Source organism: Lissotriton vulgaris, chromosome 10 (genome assembly GCF_964263255.1).
Source record: "Lissotriton vulgaris chromosome 10, aLisVul1.2, whole genome shotgun sequence".
NCBI lineage: Eukaryota > Metazoa > Chordata > Amphibia > Caudata > Salamandridae > Lissotriton > Lissotriton vulgaris.
The window spans coordinates 7,372,987-7,389,944 of NC_141698.1; the positions used below are offsets into that span (position 1 = coordinate 7,372,987).

Consider the following 16,958-nt stretch of genomic DNA (forward strand, 5'->3'; position numbering starts at 1 on the left):
CCACAAGGGAGAATCTTGAAGAAGGAAATCTTGATGTCTTTCGCAGAAAGTCGTGTCTTGATTCCAAAGATGATCTAATTTGAACAGGTGGCCCGCTCCTATCTTTATACTAAAAAAAGGGGCTGACCCGGTGACTAGGTCCTGCCTATGGGTGGGACTAGGAGGGGGGTGGTTACACCCCTCTCCCATGCCGGACTTTCCCCAGGCCAGGGGCTGGTGTGCCCCTGGAACTGGTTCAGACCGGCCTATGCGTAGTGAGCACCGGGGTGCCACTCAGCAGTCACCTTCCTGCCTACCCAGGATACACAAAACCCTGTCTGGGATGGTGCTAGCACCGCCCTCGACAGGAAACCCTTTGTCCAGGCTCCCCTCGCTGGAAGGACTCCCAGCTGCAGGGGGTCAGACTCGTGTCTGTGGTGGCAGCATCCATTTTGTGGAGCTGAGGCTTCGTTTAACTGTAACCGGGGTTCACAGTTACATACATGTAGTGTCCCTCTAGAAGGGTGGAATGCTAACCCCGTCGCCAGAATTGGCGAGGGGTTAGTATTCCAATTCGTATGACACCTTACTCGACATGTTTTGATAAAGCAATGCCAAAGATAGCATTTAACCGCGAGGATTATAATGCACTTAAGAGTATATGGTATGCGATATCATGGAACAGCTATTAGGACTTTGTTCCGCAAGCTGCAGACAGGCTCAGCTCATGCCAGAGCACCATCTCACATGATTCCAAGCACTCTGCCTTCAGGATTGTCAAGGCCTGCCATAGGAGTGACTGATAGGAATCTGTGTGTCCATTTTAGGGTTAGATATAGGTATACTATATCTACAGCAAAGGGTGATTACACGACTTTGCCCCAGCTGTCATGCAGCCAGTTGTGTCAAATTTAGGAGGCCAGCCAGGGGTGGCATAATACATGCTTCAGCCCCTGGTAGGCCCTGGGTACACCTATGCCCTGAGTTACAGGGTCTGATAAGGTGGCCCAGTACCAATTGGTAAATGCACCTAGGGTACATGTTGTAATTTAGAGAGAGAACAGCCAGGCTGTGGGTCTGATTGGCAGGCCCACAGCCAGAGAAAGTCGTAAACCAGTGAAACAAAAGCAAAACATCTGGGTGATCATAGGATTGCAGACCCTACTCTCCTACACGCGTACCCAACAAAGAGTTGATCATCCACCCGGAACTGGCGTGTGCGATCCAGATAGAACGAGAGGGCACGTTTTGGGTCCAGACGGTGGAGCCTCTCCTCCTCTCTCGAGGGGTGCGGAGGCGGAAAGAAGGTGGGCAATGTGATGGACTGCCCAATGTGGAAGGCCGTGACCACCTTTGGCAAGAAGGAGGGACTAGTCCTCAAAACAACCTTGTCCGGATGGACTGAAAGGAAAGGAGGCTTACAAGAGAGGGAGCTCACTCACTCTCCTGGCAGAGGTGATGGCTACCAGGAAGGCAGTCTTCAAAGAAAGAAGGCGAAGAGGACAGTTGTGAAGTGGCTCAAAGGGAGCGCACATCAGAAATGTTACAACCAGGTTCAAGTCCCACTGAGGCATCACGAAGGGAACAGGAGGAAAGGTATGAGTGATGCCTTTCAGAAATCTGTTTACTATAGGGGACTTGAACAAAGAAGGTTGGTCAGGCAGCCTCAGAAAGGTTGAAAGAGCCGAAAGATTGCCCTTGATAGTGCCCAGAGCAGAGCCCTGCTGGGCAAGAGAAAGAAGGAAGAGAAGAACCTCCGAGAGAGGGGCATTGAGGGGATCCACAGCCTTTGCTGTGCACCATGCACAAATCTGTTCCACCTGCAGGCGTATACCGTTTTTGTGGAGGGACGCCTGGCTGCCAGAATGATGTTGCAAATTTCAGGAGGCAAGTCAAATGGCCTCAACTGTCGCCGCTCAATCTCCAAGCATGGAGGTGGAGACTGGACAGGTTCGGGTGGAGGACCGTCCCCTGCTGCTGCGCCAGAAGGTCCTCCTGAAGAGGCAGACAAATCGGGGGATCGACTGACATGCTGAGTAGCTCGGGATACCAGTACCTTCGAACCCAGTCCGGAGCCACAAGGATGACTTGTGCCCGGTCGTGCTTGATCTTCTTCAGCACTCTGGGCAGAAGAGGTATAGGCGGAAAGGCGTACAACAGACCGCAGCTCCACTCGCGACGAAAAGCATCGCCGAGCGAGTGCCGCCTTGGAAATTCCAACGCGCAGAACTGATGACATTGCGCGTTCTCTTCGGTGGCGAATAGATCTAAGCAAGGCTCTTCCCATCGCAGAAAGAGGCCTTGCGCCACGTCCGAGTTCAGACGCCATTCGTGATCCATCGAGCACCGACGGCTGAGTTCGTCCGCCCTGGCGTTCAGGGAACCTGCCAGGTGTTGAACCACCAGAGTCACGCCCTGATGTTCCAGCCATTGCCAGAGACGCAGAGCCTCCTGGCAAAGGGTCCACGACCCCACTCCGCCTTGTTTAATGCAGTACCACATGGCGGTGGTGTTGTCGGTGAACACCTGCACTGCACTCCCTCGGACAGACGGGAGGAATGCTTTCAGTGCCAGACGAATCGCCCGCAGCTCCAACAGGTTGGAGCCGGGACTCCGCCGGAGACCAGAGTCCTCTGATCTCCGCCTCTCCCAAGTGGCCTCCCCAGCCCTGGAGGGACGCGTCCGTCACAACTACGTGCTCCGGTTGGGGAAGGGAGAGGGATCTGCCGTTGACCCAATCGCGGTCCGTGAGCCACCACTGCAGCTGTCTCGCAGTGCCCTCCGAGATCAGGACATGGTCGGACAGGTTGCCCTGATGCTGGGCCCACTGAAACTTCAGGTCCCACTGCAGAGCCCGCATCCGCCACCGTGCGTGATGCACCAGAAGGATGCAGGAGGCCATCAGCCCCAGAAGCCGCAGCGACAACCTGACCGAAACCCGGAATAACGGGCGAAAGACCGGAATCAGAACCTGTATATCCCGGACCCGCTGTTCGGGCGGGTAAACCCGAAACTGCGCCGAGTCGAGAACCGCTCCGATGAAAAGGAGCTTCTGAGAGGGGCACAGGTGTGACTTCGGCACATTGATGGAAAATCCCAGCTGGTGCAGGAGATCTGCCGTAGTCTGGAGGTGGCTGACGACTGCCTGGGGCGAGCCCGCCTTCAACAACCAGTCGTCTAGGTAGGGGAAGACTGAGACCCCCAACCTGCGCAGATGAGCTGCGACCACCGCCATCACTTTCGTGAACACCCGTGGGGCGCTGGTAAGGCCGAAGGGGAGCACGGTAAACTGAAAGTGCTCGAGGCCTACCGTGAACCGCAGGTAACGCCGGTGGGCCGGCAGGACGGGGATGTGGAAATATGCGTCCTGCAAGTCCAACGCTACCATTCAGTCTCCTGGGTCTAGGGCAGCCAAGACCTGAGCCAGTGTCAGCATTTTGAACTTCTCCTTCCAGAGGAAGCCGTTGACATTCCTCAGATCCAAGATAGGGCGTAGGCCCCCTTTGCCCTTCTTGGGCACCAGGAAGTAGTGGGAGTAGCAACCACGTCCTACTTCTGGCCCAGGAACACGCTCGATGGCCCGCTTGGCCAAGAGGGCCGAAACCTCCTCCTGCAGGAGCCGCAAGTGATCCCCCGATACGCGGTGGTGTTGCGGTGGCATGGCTTGAGGGGTCGTCTCGAAGGGGAGGGAGTAGCCCCTTCGGACGATCTGCAGCACCCACCTGTCCGAAGTGACTGTGCGCCAGTGAGAGTGGTGATGGCGAACCCTGCCGCCCACTGGCGTCACATGGGCCGAAAAGCACGGACTAGGAGGGTTTAGAGGCGGATGCTGCGGGGGCAGGTGTGGACTGGCTCCGCTTGTTTCCCCGACCGCCTCCACGGCGGTTTCCACGGCCGCCGCCGCGCTGGACGATAGTTTGCGGCGAGTGGCTGGCGGCACGTGTGGGGACGCCCCTTCCTTGGCCACGAAAGGAGCGAAAGGCACCCACTTGCTGGCGCGGGGCCGAGAGGCCCAAGGACTTGGCCGTAGCCCTGGAGTCCTTAAAGCGCTCAAGCGCGTGGTCTGCCTTGTCGCCAAAGAGGCGACGGCCATCGAACGGCAAGTCCATGAGGGTATTCTGGACGTCTGCCGAGAAGTTGGGGGATCTCAGCCAGGCGTGGCGTCGTATCGCCACCATCGTAGCCATCGCTCTGCCTAGCGAGTCAGTAGTATCCAGTCCGCACCTGATTGAATACTTTGCTGCGTCCCGGCCCTCCACTAGGGCTTGGCCGAGTTTGGCCCATACCTCCAACGGGCACTCTGGCAGCACTTCCGCCACCGTATCCCATATAGAATGGGTGTAACGGCCCAAGAGGCATGCAGTGTTGGAAGACCGCAGTCCCAAGCTAAGGGACGAGAACACCTTCTTGCCAAAGGCCTCGTACCTCTTGGATTCCCGATCGGGGGGAGCAGACGGGAAGGCGGTCTGGGAGTTAGAGGCCTGGATAACCAGACTCTCGGGGGTGGGTTGGGTGGACAGGAAACATGGGTCGCCTGGGGCCGGGCGGTGGCGTCTGGCCACGTTCCTATCTACAGGCGAACCTGTAGCGGGCCTGGACCAAGTGCCCAAGAGAACGTCCGTCAAGGCCTCATTAAACGGCAGCAGAGGCTCCATGGAGCATAACTGCGGCTTAAGGACCTCAGTGAGGAGGTTAGTCCTCACAGCCGCGACGGGGAGCTCAAGGCCCAAGGCCTTAGCAGCCCTAGTCAACACCACACCATATATCGCGCCCTCCTCCGAAGCCACGGTAGGAGGAGAGACGAATCCAGTGTCCGGAGAGGTGTCCAGGCCACTGGCCTCCCCAAGGTCTACTGTCCAGTCCATGTTAGACTGACATTCCCTTGTCAGAGGGTCCTCAGACCCCTCCCAATACTCCTCTTCCCCCATCTCCTGAGACTCAGGGTCATAAGCGAATGAGGACAGTTCATAGAGATGAAAATCCCCAATCGGCATCGAGACCGGCGCCAATAGGCGTCGTCCCGACGTCGGAACCGACAGAGGAGGCATCGGGGACGGCGCCGGCCGACGCCGAAGGGGACACCGCAGACGACTGACGCGGAGCCGCAGACGACGTCTACCAACGCGCAGGGTTACTGCTACGCAAAACTTTATGGATCCAGTCTGACGCCTGGGGATATTCTACGGTAAGGAATCTAACACTAACCTGTTTCTTTCAGATAGAGAAAACAAAATGACTAAAAGGGGCACTGTTGGTTTCTAAGCACTAGAAAGTGACTAATATTTAATTTTTTTTCGTTTTGTCGTCATTTAAAAGATACAAAATATTACCTATTTTTATAAATTGGTGTTGGATTTTTATTTTGTGTTGCGTCTTAATTATTTACTGAAATGGCGTTTTTAAATGCTTCACATACCCGTCTTTGAAGTTAAGCCTGTCTGCTCGCAGCCACGTTACCAAGGGTTGAGCATAGGTATAATTTTCTAAGACCTATGCTGGATCCCATCATGTGTTAGTGGCCTTATTGCAAGTGGCAGACCTACATTTGCCCCTACCAATAACCCACTTGCCAACACTATCAGATAGTAATCTATAAAGTAATGTGAAAATTAATGTAACAGTAATTTCCACTGTACTGAAAAGATTTACAAACCTGTAACAAAGACATTTTCATTTAGCTTGCTTGTATTGTTCAACCTGCCTTGAAAAGTACCATTTACATTTACCTGTACCAGGCTTGCTTGGTTCGAGTAAACAAATGTAACTAACTGGTCTGAGTTCAGTCTTCGAGTGTGTGAATTAATTTGCTGAGTGTACACAACAAATGCTTAACACTGTCCTCGGATACTGCCTTACTGCTCGACCAAGCTACCACAAATAGAGAGTAAGGTTATATCTAACTTTACCTCTGCCTATCTTTGGGTTTCCACTGAAATATGTGCACACTATACCTCTCTTTGGTATAGTATACACAGAACCAGGCTTCCTACAACAGGTCAGTCAAAAAGATAACTGGGGTAGCTCTTTTCCAGAGCCGCACTGACAAGTGCAGAAAGAAAAGAATTGACATCAGTGCGCTGGGGTGGCTCCTATACAGGCACCACAAGAGTCTTCTGGTGCGGACAATGCAGACGCCACCTACTGACACAGGGGTACTGCTCACAAAAACCCTAGGATAATTAAGGTAAGGAATCTGTGGCTAGAAGTCTATCAGATATTATATATATATATATATATATATATATATATATATATATACACATATATATATATACACATATATATATACACACATATATATATACACACATATATATATACACACATATATATATACACACATATATATATATATATATATATATATATATATATATCTACTTACAGAAAGAAAGAAAAGGAAACCAAAGTAAACTACTTCATACAGCAGATCTAAGTACTCATGCTACACCACTCTCAGAATTAACAATTATGCAGACGTTGATTGTAGGCTAAAGTTGTTATTGGTACTTTAGCAATGGGTGCTGTAAGAATACATTGATTTGAATACCCTAGCAAGTTGCTAATGTTTTCTTCTAGCCCCCAGTAACACTCACCTGATCATCCTCATCTTCCTCTTCTTCCTCTTCATCCTGACTGTCATCCTCATCTTCATTGCTGCCACTGCTGTCCTCTTCCTGAGTGTGCTCCTCCTCATCCTCTGGGTCAAGGATGTTCATGGAATCTAATAACCAGAAATATCTTAGCAAAACTACCATCTCTTCGAGAAGGAAAGCTGGTGAATGAGCATTAATAAACTTCAAAACTTTAAACCATTAAACGTTTCAGAATACGCTGGGAATGTACAGCATAGAAAACATTTCAATCTAGAGATCCTGAATCAATTGCATTTCACGAGAAGAGCTCATCACTGGACCTTCAAGCAGTCTTAGTAGGGTCAAGCTTCCAGGCAGAGAAGAAACTGTCTAATTAGGCCAACCACTTGTAGTGCCAGAAGTCCTATTAAGCACGTCTAGAATAAGCAGCACTGCCAACACAGATTGTCTTCTTTTCATAGTGTGAATCCTGTTTCCCTTCTGTGAGAAAGTGCCATCTTTCTTGCATGGTATGCCCCCACTTTTTGCTGATGTGCTCCAAGTGTGCCCTTGGTCCCTGCCAAAAAGGTGCCCAGGGCCTGTGTTCCTTCCCTAAAAACTGCACTAATGCCTAAACCCAATTGGAATCTCTGGCCACATGTCAGCTCCTGGTAAATGGTACCCAGGGCATTGTGACCAGAGAAGATCCCTAAGGTCTGCAGCACTTATTGTACCATCATTAGGGGCCTTGCACCCTGACACACACACTGCCTTTGCAGGCTGAGTGTCCTGGTGCAGAACTAAAAGTCGGCATAGCACACATCCCTGTGTGCATGCCCACAAACACACTGACCTGGCATAATTCAGTCATGCCTCTAGCTGGGTGCACTAGGTCAGTGGTGTGGGCACAGGTGCATGAGCCCTGTGCCCCCTACAGTACCCAGGGCCATTCCTGGGCACTGTGTGTGCAGTGTTGCCATTGAGAGTATGTGGTGCTGGGAGGTTGTCATTATAAACTCCACAGCACCAGGTTGGCTTCACTGAAGACTGAAAAGTTTGATGTCAAACTACTCAGCACATTAAACTTGCACTGATGCTAGTGTAGGAGAGTGGGGTCTGCAATCCTATGGTCACCCCCGATTTTCGCTTTTTGCTTCACTGGTTTACGACGTTCCCTGGCTGTGGGCTGCTAATCAGACCCACAGCCTAGCTGTCTCTCTCTAAATTGACAACCATGTACCTTAGGTGCATATCTAATTGGATACTGGGTCACCTTGTCAGCCCCTGTACAGTGTACCGTAGGTACCCAGGGCATAGGTGCACTCAGGGCCTACCAGGGGCTGCAGCATGTATTATGCCACCCCTGGCTGGCCATCCAAATCGGACACAACTGGCTGATCAATCAGCTGGGGCCAGGTGGTGTAATCACCCTTTGCTGTAGATATAGTATTGTGTAGGAAGGTGGATACCTGACTATGGTTGCCCCCATTTTTTTGCCTGGTGTTTTGCTGGTTTTCCGACTTAGTTGACCTGGGACCCTGCTATTCAGGGCCCCAGGCCTACTGCTCTCTCTGTAAAATGGATTCCATGTACCTTAGGTACATATCTAATTGGATACTGGGCCACCTTATCAGACTCTGTATCCAGGGCATAGGTGTACCCAGGGCCTACCAGGGGCTGCAGCATGCATTATGCCACCCCTGGCTGGCCATCTAAATCTGACAACTGCCTGCACGACAGCTGGGGCAAGGTGGTGTAATCACCCTTTGCTTTAGATATAGTATACCTATATCTAACCCTAAAATGGACACATGTATTCCTATCAGTCACTCCTATGGCAGGCCTTATCAATCCTGAAGGCAGAGTGCTTGGAATTATGTGAGATGGTGCTCTGGCCTGAGCTGAGCCTGTTTGCGGAACCAAGTCGTAATAGCTGTTCCATGATAACGCATACCATATACTCTGAAGTGCATTATAATCCTCGCGGTTATTTGCCAACTTTGGTATCGCTTTATCAAAACATGTCGAGTAAGGTGTCATACGAATTGGAATACTAACCCCTCGGCAATTCTGGCGACGGGGTTAGCATTCCACCCTTCTAGAGGGACACGACATGTATGTAACTGTGAACCCCGGTTAAAGTTAACTCGAGCCTCAGCATCACAAAATGGATGCTGCCACCAAAGACACAAGTCTGACCTCCTGCTGCTGGGAGTCCTTCTAGCGAGGAGAGCTTGGACAAAGGGTTTCCTGTCAGGGGCGGTGCTAGCACCATCCCAGACAGGGTTTTGTGTATCCTAGGTAGGCAGGGCTGAATAGGAAGGTGACTGCAAGTGGCACCCCGGTGCTCACTGTGCATATGCCGGCCTGAAGAACAAGTTACTTACCTTCGGTAACGATATATCTGTAAGAAACATTAGTTAGTGTTAGATTCCTTACCTTAGAATATCCCCAGGCGTCAGTCTGGATCCGGAAACTTTTGCGTAGCAGTACCCCTGCGCGTCGGTAGGCGTCGTCTGCAGGCGTCCCCTGCGGCTCCGCGTCCGTCGTCGGCGTCGTGATGACGTCGCTGGAGTATATAGACGCCGCCTCCGCGCGCTGACGTCAGTTCTTTGTACACAGCTTTTCCACGCCAGGAGACGCAGAGCCATGAGAGAACCAACACTGGTGCCATGTAAAACTAGGGCCCTGAAAGGGATGTTGTTAACCCTAGGTATCAGTTCGCAGAACGGGCAGGATGGGTGGGTTCGGTAAGGAATCTAACACTAACTAATGTTTCTTACAGATATATCGTTACCGAAGGTAAGTAACTTGTTCATCTGAAAGAAACACGTTAGTGTTAGATTCCTTACGTTAGAATAGATACCCCAGCAATACCAACCCCGGTGGTGGGTCTGCGAACCAATACATTCCTACACCAGAAAGTCCTGGAGGACAGAACGGCCAAAGAAGCCATCCCTCCGGACTTGACTGTCCAGGCAGTAGTGCCTCGCGAAAGTGTGCAGCGAGGCCCACGTAGCCGCCTGGCAAATGTCCTGCAAAGGGACTCCCCGGCCCAAGGAAGTAGTAGCCGCCGTGGCCCGAGTGGAATGGGCCCTTAGCCCAACAGGAGGCTCCTTTCGAGCCAAAGAGTAGCACGCTTTGATGCAGAGAACGACCCATCGAGAGATGGTCCGTTTATGGACCGCCCGTCCCTTCTTCGCACCCACGTAGCCAACAAACAGTTGGTCATCCACCCGGAACTGGCGTGTGCGATCCATATAAAATGAAAGCGCACGTTTTGGGTCCAGACGATGGAGCCGCTCTTCATCCTTTGAAGGATGCGGAGGCGGGAAGAAGGAAGGGAGGGTGATGGACTGCCCGATGTGAAAGGCCGAAACAACCTTGGGCAGGAAAGAAGGTCTAGTCCTCAGAACCACCTTGTCAGGATGAATGGACAAGAAAGGAGGTTTGACAGAAAGAGCCTGGAGCTCACTCACCCTCCTGGCAGAGGTGATGGCAACCAGGAAAGCCGTCTTTAAAGTCAGGAGACGGAGAGGGCAAGAATGAAGGGGCTCAAAGGGAGCACACATCAGAAAGGTCAGAACCAGGTTCAAATCCCACTGAGGCATCACAAACGGAACAGGTGGAAACATGTGAGTGATGCCCTTCAAGAATCGAGTTACAATCGGGGATTTGAACAAAGAAGGCTGATCAGGAAGCCTTAAAAAGGCTGAAAGGGCAGAAAGGTAGCCCTTGATAGTGCCCAGAGCAGAGCCCTGCTGGGCAAGAGAGAGAAGAAACAGAAGAACCTCGGAAAGAGGGGCAGAGAGTGGATCCACAGCCTTTGCTGTGCACCATGCCACAAATCTGTTCCACCGACAGGCGTATACCGACTTAGTGGAGGGACGCCTGGCTGCCAGAATTACATCACAGACTTCAGGAGGCAAGTCAAATGGCCTCAACTGCCGCCGCTCAATCTCGAAGCATGGAGGTGGAGACTGGACAGGTTCGGGTGGAGAACCGTCCCCTGCTGCTGCGACAGAAGGTCCTCCTGAAGGGGCAGGCGGATCGGGGGACCGACTGACATGCTGAGTAGCTCGGGATACCAGTACCTTCGAGCCCAGTCCGGGGCCACAAGGATGACTTGGGCCCGGTCGCGCCTGATCTTCTTCAGCACTCTGGGCAGAAGTGGTATAGGCGGAAAGGCGTATAACAGACCGCAACTCCACTCGCGCCGAAAGGCGTCGCCGTGCGAGTGCCGTCTTGGAAACTCCAACGCGCAGAACTGATGACATTGCGCGTTCTCTTCTGTGGCGAATAGATCTAACCAAGGCTCTCCCCATCGCAGAAAGAGACCTTGCGCCACGTCCGAGTTCAGACGCCATTCGTGATCCATCGAGCACCGACGGCTGAGTTCGTCCGCCCTGGCGTTCAGGGAACCTGCCAGGTGTTGAACCGTCAGAGTCACGCCCTGACGTTCCAGCCACTGCCAGAGGCGCAGAGCCTCCTGGCAAAGGGTCCACGACCCCACCCCGCCTTGTTTGTTGCAGTACCACATGGCGGTGGTGTTGTCCGTGAACACCTGCACTACACACCCGTTGACAAAGGGGAGGAATGCCTTCAGTGCTAGACGAATCGCCCGTAGCTCCAACAGGTTGATATGGAGCCGGGACTCCGCCGGAGACCAGATGCCTCTGATCTCCGCCTCTCCCAAGTGGCCTCCCCAGCCCTGGAAGCGTCCGTCACGACAACGTGCTCCGGTTGGGGAAGGGAGAGGGACATGCCCCTGACCCAATCGCGGTCCGTAAGCCACCACTGCAGTTGTCTCGCAGTGCCCTCCGAGATCAAGACGTGGTCGGACAAGTTGCCCTGATGCTGGGCCCACTGAAACTTCAGGTCCCACTGCAGAGCCCGCATCCGCCACCGGGCGTGATGCACCAGAAGGATGCAGGAAGCCATCAGTCCCAGCAGCCGCAGCGTCAACCTGACCGAAACCCGGGATAGCGGCTGAAAGATGGGAATCAAAGCCTGAATATCCCGGACCCGCCGTTCCGGAGGATAAACCCGAAACTGCGCCGAGTCCAGAACCGCTCCGATGAAAAGGAGCTTTTGAGAGGGACACAGGTGTGATTTCGGCACATTGAATGAGAACCCCAGGTCGTACAAGAGGTCTGCCGTCATCTGAAGGTGGCGGACGACTGTCTGGGGCGAGCCCGCCTTCAACAACCAGTCGTCTAGGTAGGGGAAGACTGAGACCCCCAACCTGCGCAGATGGGCTGCGACCACCGCCATCACCTTTGTGAACACCCGTGGGGCGCTGGTAAGGCCGAAGGGAAGCACGATAAACTGAAAGTGCTCCTGGCCTACCGTGAACCGCAGGTAACGCCGGTGGGCCGGCAGGACGGGGATGTGAAAATAGGCATCCTGCAAGTCCAACGCTACCATCCAGTCTTGTGGGTCTAGAGCAGCCAAGACCTGAGCTAACGTCAACATCTTGAACTTCTCCTTCCGGAGGAAGCCTTTGACGTTCCTTAGATCCAAGATAGGACGTAGGCCCCCCTTGTCCTTCTTGGGTACCAGAAAGTAGTGGGAATAGCAACCACGCCCTACTTCTGGCCCAGGAACGCGCTCGATGGCCCCCTTGGCCAAGAGGGCCGTAACTTCCTCCTGCAGAAGTGTCAAGTGGTCCCCCGACACACGGTGGTTCTGCGGTGGCATGGCTGGAGGAGTGGTCTCGAAGGGGAGGGAGTAGCCCCTTCGGACGATTTGCAGCACCCACCTGTCCGAAGTGATCGTGCGCCAGTGAGCGTGGTGATGGCGAACCCTGCCACCCACTGGCGTCACATGGGGCCGAAAGCACGGACTAGGAGGATTTTGAGGCAGATGCTGCGGGGGGAGGTGTGGTCTGACCCCGCCGTTGTCCCCGACCGCCACCACGGCGGTTTCCACGGCCGCCACCGCGTTGAAAGGATTGTTGCGGCGCGTGGCTGGCAGCACGTGTGGGGGCGCCCCTTCCTTGGCCACGAAAGGGACGAAACGAACCCGGTTGCTGACGCTGGGTCGAGAGACCCAAGGACTTGGCCGTGACCCTGGAGTCCTTGAAGCGTTCCAGCGCGTGGTCCGCCTTATCACCGAACAGGTGACAGCCATCGAACGGCATGTCCATCAACGTATTCTGGACATCTGCCGAAAAGTTGGCGGATCTCAGCCAGACGTGGCGACGAATCGCCACCGTCGTTGACATAGCTCTGCCCAGCGAGTCGGTCGTATCAAGACCACACCGTATCGAATATTTAGCTGCATCTCGGCCCTCAGCCACAGCCTGACCGAGTTTTGCCCGCACCTCCATGGGGCATTCTGGCAGCAGTTCCGCGACCGTATCCCACACAGAGTGGGTGTAGCGGCCCAAGAGGCAAGCGGTGTTGCAAGACCGCAGGCCCAAACTAATGGACGAGAAGACCTTCTTGCCAAACTGGTCATACCTCTTGGATTCCCGGTCGGGCGGGGCCGACGGGAATGCGGACTGGGAGGTCGAGGCCTGGATCACCAGACTCTCAGGAGTGGGGTGGGTAGACAGGAACTTGGGGTCGTCCGGACAAGGACGGTGGCGCCTGGCCACGTTCCGATCAACAGGCGCACCTGAAGCGGGGCTGGACCACGTGCCCAACAGAACGTCTGACAAGGCTTCATTAAACGGCAGCAGTGGCTCCTGTGGGCATGACTGCGGTTTGAAGACCTCAGTGAGGATGTTAGGCCTCACGGCCGCGACGGGGAGCTCAAGGTGTAAGGCCTTGGCAGCCCTCATCAGCACCACTGAAAATGCAGCTCCCTCCACCGATGCCACGGATGGAGGAGAGATCAAACCAGGGTTAGGAGAGTCGTCCAGACCACTGGCATCCCCCAAGTCACCTGTCCAGTCCGGGTCATACTGGCACTCGCGTGACAGAGGGTCCTCGGACCCCTCCCAACCTTCACCGAACTCTTCACCCTCTCCGTATTCGGAGTCAATGATGTAGACCGGCTCCTCGGGGTTCATGGGCCCCACCGGCGCCGAGCCCGGCGTCGAGCGACGCCGGTCCGACTCCGCGTCCGGCGTCGGGGAAGGTAAGGGGACAGCGCCGCCCGGAGCCGGCGTCGGAGCCCCGTTGCCAGCCGGAGCCGGCACCGGAGAACCGGCGCCGCGCGGGTACGGCGTCGGGGGTAACCCCGATGGTAACGACGCCGGAGAGGCCGGAAGACCAGCCGGCGCCGATCCCGAAGGCCCTTGCGGCGCCGGGGTCGGAGCCGTCGGCGGCGCCGGAGCACCCGACGGCGCCGAGGCAGGGACACCCGAACCACTAGGGCCCCCAGACGGTGGCACTGGGCCTGAAGGCGCCGTAGGCCCCGTCGGAGAACCGAGCGCCCTCATGGCCATGAGGAACGCCTCGATCTCCTCAGGCGTCGCGCCGTGCCCAGGGACCGGAGGGTATGAGGCAGGCCGCGCCGGCGACTCTCGCGGAGCCGCGGGGTTGGGGTCACCCGAGCCCCCGGCCGCGTCGGGGGGAGTCGGGGGTACGATGACGACGCCCGACTTCTTGTGCTTCTTACCTGATGAGCCTGACGAGTGGTGTCGACTTCCGGAACGCTCGGCGCGGCTCCGCGACCGCTCCCTCGAACGCTCTCTCGACCTCCGGCCGGACCGGGACCGCTCCCGGTCCCGACGTGGGGCCGACACCCGGAGCTCCCGTAGCTTGCGGGACCGCTCCCGCCTAGCCTTGTTGGTAAGGGCCCGGCAGTCGACGCAGGAGTCCACGTCGTGGTCGGGGCCCAGACACCGGAGACAGAGGCGGTGATGGTCTGTGACCGACATCGTGCGCTCACAGTCATCACAGTGCTTGAACCCAGGCATCCTATCAGGCACAAAGAGTGAAATAACAATTCGAAAAACTTGGTCAAAAGACCGGAGTACTGCTCTTCAGATCTGCGTCCACTGGCGCGGAAAAAAGAAGAACTGACGTCAGCGCGCGGAGGCGGCGTCTATATACTCCAGCGACGTCATCACGGCGCACGACGCCGACGACGGACGCGGAGCCGCAGGGGACGCCTGCAGACGACGCCTACCGACGCGCAGGGGTACTGCTACGCAAAAGTTTCCGGATCCAGACTGACGCCTGGGGATATTCTAAGGTAAGGAATCTAACACTAACGTGTTTCTTTCAGATCCAGTTCCAGGGGCACACCAGCCCCTGAGCTGGGGAAAGTCCGGACAGGGAGAGGGGTGTAACCACCCCCCTTCCTGGTCCCACCCATAGGCAGGACCTAGTAGCGTACCAGCCCCTTTCTTTAGAATAAAGGTAGGAGCAGGGACCCTTCCAAATTAGATCATCTTTGAATCCTGAAACTACTTTCTACGAAAGGAACTCAAGACTTCTTCTCAAGATTTCTCCCTTGTGACTAAGGAGTAGTCACCCTGCATCAGCGGGCACCAACTAAGTATCTTGCGGTTTGCTGCACGTCCTTCCTCCGGAACCAGACCGACCAGCACGACAAGACCCGGACTCCCTGCCCTCTCTGACCTCTACCTGCCTCTACAGCACAGCTGAGAACCGTGGGTGCGACGAGACCAGAGGACCCGGCTATCATCAGAACCAGCACAGCACTGATCCAGCACGACCGCCGAGGGACCCTCGAGTGGGTGCAATGGGGTAAGAGAAGCACCAACCCCAAGCAGCACGAGCACCGAAGTCCAGCCCCCCAGCATCCACCAGATCTGCGTGGGGCCCTTTTGCTTCTGTGTCGCTTGCCAAGTTGTCCGGTCACTTGCCCGTTGGCTAGTGACCCTCCAGACGACGTCCTACGTTTGTTTCACCGCTGGTCTAGCTCCTCTAGACTAGCCCTTGTCTCCTCTTGAAGGGGACCTTCCTCGGACCCTCCTGGTCCGCTCCAGACGCCATTTTGTGTCGCCACGTGGGCTTGCCTTAGCCAAGGCATGTTGTCTCCTTCACCGGATCCAGCATCGCCAGCAGCAGATATCCGACGTGGGACAGCTCGCACACCTCCAGCCCGGTCGACATCAGCGCCCTGGTCCGTGCAGCAGCAGAATCCAGTGTCACCTCTTCACCTGGCTGAGTGTCCTCGTCCTGTGCCATCTTGGTGCCCTGCTAATCAGTGGCTAGTGATTCAGAACTCGGTCCCCTCTGCTTACAGGTATCCTTCTTCACTGATCCGTCCTTGGATCAGCCCAGAACATCTTCACTGGTCGCCTGCCAGCAACTTCCACTTCAGGCTCCTGGGTCGTCAACGAGGATTCCCAACGACATTTGAACCCTATGCAGCCGCAGCCCCTGGGCTAGGTAAACCGAGTGTGAGAAGTTGGCCCGATATGCAGTGCTCACTATTCTAGTGATCACTATGCATCAGTCCAAACGACCCTTATGGTGATTGGTTGTAAGTCAACCTTAGACCAGCTATCCTAGTAGCGTGGATACGAGCAGTCTTCGGGCTAAACTCTAGAGGGCGTGTTAAGCCAGCTGTTATACCATCACATATACCCCTTGAACACCAAGTGAAAGGACACCACACAAGTGTTATGAAAATAAACAGTGTATTTATTTTAAGTCAAAAACAGCCCTGTACTCTTTATGAGGACAGGGTACTAAGCACACAACAAAACTCTTAGGAAAATACTTCAAGTGCACAATCTACACAAATGCCCGAGGGCACGGAAAGTTGGTGTTCTCGGGCGAACCCGATAAGGTAAGTCGGAAGCGAGAGTGACTCTGGACCCTTAGATAATGAGGCTATGCTGGGGCACCGAAATGCCGAAGTTACCTAGCCCAGGGGCTGCGGCTGCATAGGTCTTTACAGACGTCGGGAATCCTCGCTGACGAACCAGGAGCCTGAAGGAAGGAGTTGCTGGCAGGCGACCAGTGAAGAAAGTTCGAAGTGATCAAAGCCTGGATCGAAGATGGATGACACCTGAAAGCAGAGGGGACCAAGTTCGTGACTACTAGCCAGTAGTCCGAGGGCACCAGGAGGGCACCGGATGGTAGTCACCTCGACTAGGTGAGTGGGCGACGCTAGGCTCTGCAGTCTCACGGACCAGGAAGCGTTGTCGGCGACCAGGATGGAGGTGCGAGCTGTCCCACGATGGTTGATGCTGTCGGCGTTGCTGGGCCCAGGATTGGGGGCAACAAGCCTTGGCAAATTCAGGGCCACGTGGTGGACCTAAAATGGCGTCTTGAGTGGACCAGGAGGGTCCGGGGTGCTCCTCTTTCAGAAGGGAGCAACGGCCAGTCTGGAGCAACCAGACCAGCAGCGTTGTTGTCGGGAGTCGTCGAGAAGGCCACAAGCCAGCGGGCTAGTAGCCAGACAACGTGATGAGCAGCAAAAAGCAGAAGGGCCCCACGCAGATCATGGAGATGCTGGGAGGCTGAACTTCGG

General features: G+C 54.9%; 1 protein-coding gene across 2 annotated transcripts in view; it reads right to left on the reverse strand.

Annotated features, from left to right (window-relative positions):
• Positions 1–16,958, reverse strand: part of HUWE1 (HECT, UBA and WWE domain containing E3 ubiquitin protein ligase 1) — a 1,800,886-nt gene that overhangs the window by 693,543 nt on the left and 1,090,385 nt on the right. For both annotated transcript variants that reach the window (XM_086940169.1, XM_086940170.1), the window contains one exon: positions 6,576–6,703. In XM_086940169.1, the coding sequence (XP_086796295.1) occupies positions 6,576–6,703 (128 nt within the window). The remainder of the gene's footprint in view (positions 1–6,575; positions 6,704–16,958) is intronic.